The 3962-nt window shown below is 31.1% G+C and overlaps 1 protein-coding gene across 1 annotated transcript in view; it reads right to left on the bottom strand.

The window, feature by feature from the left end:
- Positions 1–872, bottom strand: part of LOC106457389 (RNA-binding protein 28-like) — a gene marked incomplete at its 5' end in the record, with an annotated part of 25900 nt that extends 25028 nt beyond the window's left edge. The window contains one exon of the mRNA XM_013916800.2: positions 781–872. Coding sequence (XP_013772254.1) covers positions 781–872 — 92 coding nt within the window. The remainder of the gene's footprint in view (positions 1–780) is intronic.
- Between the last annotated feature and the right edge of the window lie 3090 nt (positions 873–3962).

The raw sequence follows: 3962 nt of genomic DNA, 5'->3' as shown, positions 1-3962 counted from the left end.
ACGGTCTTCCAAAAGTCCAGAGGCTTGGTCATCATATCACTTGCCCACTTCTTTCATCTGACTAGCTGCTCTGCAATGATAACCCAATCTGTGGAGAATCCATTGAACAGATTTCAGGCTCATCCCACCAACTTTGGACACTTCTGCAGTCGTTAATCTGGGATCCATTTCAATGCTCCTCTTGACAGCCCTTTTTGTCCTCTGATGGACCAGGATGACCCGGATGCTGCTCAGTTGTTTCCTGAACTGCACGATGATTCTGTTGACTGTCGAAAGCGGGATTCCCAAATTCTGCGAAATTTGCCGCTGACTTATTCCACCATCTGCTTGACCACCTATCCTTCCTCTAACAAAATCTGACAATTCGAGAGAACCTTGAGTTCTAGGCATGTTGTAGCACAAAATAATTAGTGTGCAGACTATTTTCATTTATATAGTGCTCTCTGAACACAAATTAGTTAGCATAAATCAGTTAAATGACGAAAAATTAGGTGTCTATTTACTTGTGATCACTCAGTGTATAAAAGGTTCTAAAAAGTGGTATAATCACCTTGTTACCAATACATAGAATAAAGAACATGTTTTTTAAGTGACCTTTACTTGAGTGAATCAAGTCTTTTATTTTGACCATAAAAAATGTGTCAAATATTGAATTAATCTGTTATTTCCTGTGACATTTCTTTATCTTTTTTAATGACACACACACAAACAGAATTTCAAACACTAAATATTTATGTTTTAACAAAATAATAAACAAGAATCCCATATTTAAAAACTTACTTTAAAAGATAAGTTTCTGATAATCAGTCTTCCCTTTTTGGATTTGATTTTTTCATTCAACTGCTGTCTGATTTCTTTTGTAATATACTGTTCTGGAAAAAAATATTCATAACTTCTTGATATAAAATATTATAATCAAAATCAATGTTAAATAAGAGTGTAAATTATAGCTGTAAATGTGGCACAAGTCTGTCAAAATCTATCAACATTTTTATGCAGTAGACATGCTACATATGTATATGGACAAATAATTTTTACTTTTTCTCTGAATAAAATTAAGAAATAAGATTAATAAAAACCATCCATATTTTGAAACAATTCATGATCCAACATAGTTTTGTACAAATCTTACACAGTCATTTAAAATAAATCATTAACTAAAGTTTTTATTAATTATAACATCTACTTAACAAAACAAATTTAATATAATCAAATACCTATAAAACGAATTGTAAGTAATGTAAAAAAATAGGTGCAAATGTCTACCAAATTTTACCACACATAAAAATTATTGTGTCTCAATGCAAAAAATTACTACATTCTTATACTGTCAATATAATAGTTTAAGCACATCTACAACAGACAATAGGTGGTCACTTAACAAGAGCTATTTTCATTATTAGTATCACCATGTTGAATTACAGTAGATACCCTCACAATTCAAAAGTCCTGAGAGGGTTTTCATATCCAACTCAAATGGACTATTTAGAAAATTGTGTAATAAATTAACTTAACTTTGATACAAAAAGACTGATTTAAAAATTTTATAACATAATTACTTATATTTGTTTTACAGATTTGGTAGAAGAAAATCTTGACAAATGTTTAATCCACCCATGAAAAAAATATAATGTTAAGGAGTAGACAGATACAAAATCTACAAAAACGATTTCATGTATATCAAAGCAAACCACCAAGTAAAAAAATAGTAAGATCCCCTGAAAGAAAAACTATAAAAAAAGTCAATTTGTGATGATGATATAAAAGTATAATGCAGTGAGAGTACAACATTTCCACTTGCTCTAGACAAGTTTAAAGGTGATAAAAATTGAACAAGAAAAATCCATACTTCATGGTTCTACTGAAACTTGCTTCTAAGAAAAGAAAAAACTTTTAAATTCGGGTTTATAGATGCTGACATAACAGAATATTTTTTATATTTGGATTGTCAATGATACTTCATGTGAAAAATTGTGTTTCAGTAAGACTCTGAAGAAGGTACATGAAACTGACGTTGTAAATAAGAGAAATGGTCAAGGTAGAAAAGTAAGATGCTTCAAATATTATGAGTATCTCAATATATGTATTTTCCAATATAGATGACAAATGAAAACAGATCTAGCCAATGACCTTGCTGCAAATACAGGTGTGAATGTTAACTTGAGAACAATAACAAAGAAATTAGCAGGATGTAGTCTCAATGTAATGTAGTTACTCGAAAAAAACCCTGTTGAGAAAAAGTAACCAAAGCAAATGTATTGAAATGGATATCAGAAAACAAATATTAGAATAAAGAAAGCTAGAGATATGTGCTCTTTACACATTAATCCAACTTAAAATTATGTAGTAGCAATCAATGACTCTTTCGTTCGATGGCAGAGAGGACAATGGTATCTTAGTAAATGTATACAATGAAGCACAGTGGAGGGTCCATGCAACTTTGGGGCTGCATCTTAGTCATCAGTGCGAGTGATCTACACAAAACTGATGGCACACTGATTGCTGACATATAAAAGCAGATTCTGCTCCATCATGTCATTTCTTCAGGAACATGACTCATCAGGTGGGGATTTATCTTCCAGCAAGAAAATGATCCCAAGAATATAGCAAATGTGGTGAAATGCTATCTTGATGGTAAAGAGATTAATGGAACATTCACAACCTTGGTTTAGTCTGCACAAACTCCTATATGGACATTCTTGAAACTGTATGAGCTTACATAAAACAGAGAAGGTCAAATGGTGAACAAACAACTTGGCTAAATTGTGAGGATTAATACAGGACACTTGGAACACTATTCTACAATCATACATAGGTATACTGTATGACAGCATAAAAACAAGGTGTAATGTACTGATTAAAGCAATGAGCAAACATGAAAAATGAGAGAGCATTGTACAACTCACTTTTGTATTTTTTGTAATAATATTTTGTACCATTAATAAATTCACTGTCTTACCATTACTACTGAAAGTGTGTTGCTTTTGTTTTCATAATTATTTCCATTACAATATATTTTTCAAGAACAAAAATATTAATCTTTACTCTTTCTTGTTAAAAACAAAAATTACTACATAAATGTATCCCTCCTGCTCATTACATGAATTTATTCCAAACTGTTAAAAAACACAAGGTCTTACTAAACTAACTATTTTTAGTGCTTATATTATTAATGCTAAAGTAGAAAAGTACTTCAAAATTATAACCCTTCAGTAATAAACACTACGAACAATTTCAAACTCCAGCGAGCACGCCCCCAGCATCACGCGACCTCCACTGTCGTAACAATAGATACTTCTTGCATTATAAATTGCATTCATTGAATTTTGTAGTCTAGCATTCTAATACTCATGTACATAACAGTCATATAAATATACAGAGTGGGGCAAAATTATTGAATTTTGTAGTCTAGCATTCTAATACTCATGTACATAACAGTCATATAAATATACAGAGTGGGGCAAAATTATTGAATTTTGTAGTCTAGCATTCTAATACTCATGTACATAACAGTCATAAATATACAGGGTGGGGTAAAATTATTGAATTTTGTAGTCTAGCATTCTAATACTCATGTACATACCAGTCATATAAATATACAGAGTGGGGTAAAAGTTGCTATATACTTGGTATTAAAGAAAATAATGCAAAAACAACTGAAATCTATTTAATTGTTGTTTGTTTCAGAGTAATAGTTATGTGGTTCCCACACTTTGAGCAGAATGAAATTCCTTGACTTTTCCCAAATCTTTTCCTGATCATTTGATATATGCCTGTAATGTATCATTATCCATAAGAAAATGTGACATACATTTTTCATGTACTGTTGATAAAAACAAAATAAGCTGTATGTTAACCCTTTCAAGATGGGTCACAGGTGAAAGGCCATGTCATCTCGTTTGTTGACACGCATTCAAAATTTTATAGAACTACTATTTCATGAATTTATGTTAATAAGTTTG

This window comes from Limulus polyphemus, unplaced genomic scaffold (assembly GCF_000517525.1).
Source record: "Limulus polyphemus unplaced genomic scaffold, Limulus_polyphemus-2.1.2 Scaffold325, whole genome shotgun sequence".
Classification (NCBI taxonomy): domain Eukaryota; kingdom Metazoa; phylum Arthropoda; class Merostomata; order Xiphosura; family Limulidae; genus Limulus; species Limulus polyphemus.
This window is presented reverse-complemented; position numbering and strand designations above follow the sequence as displayed.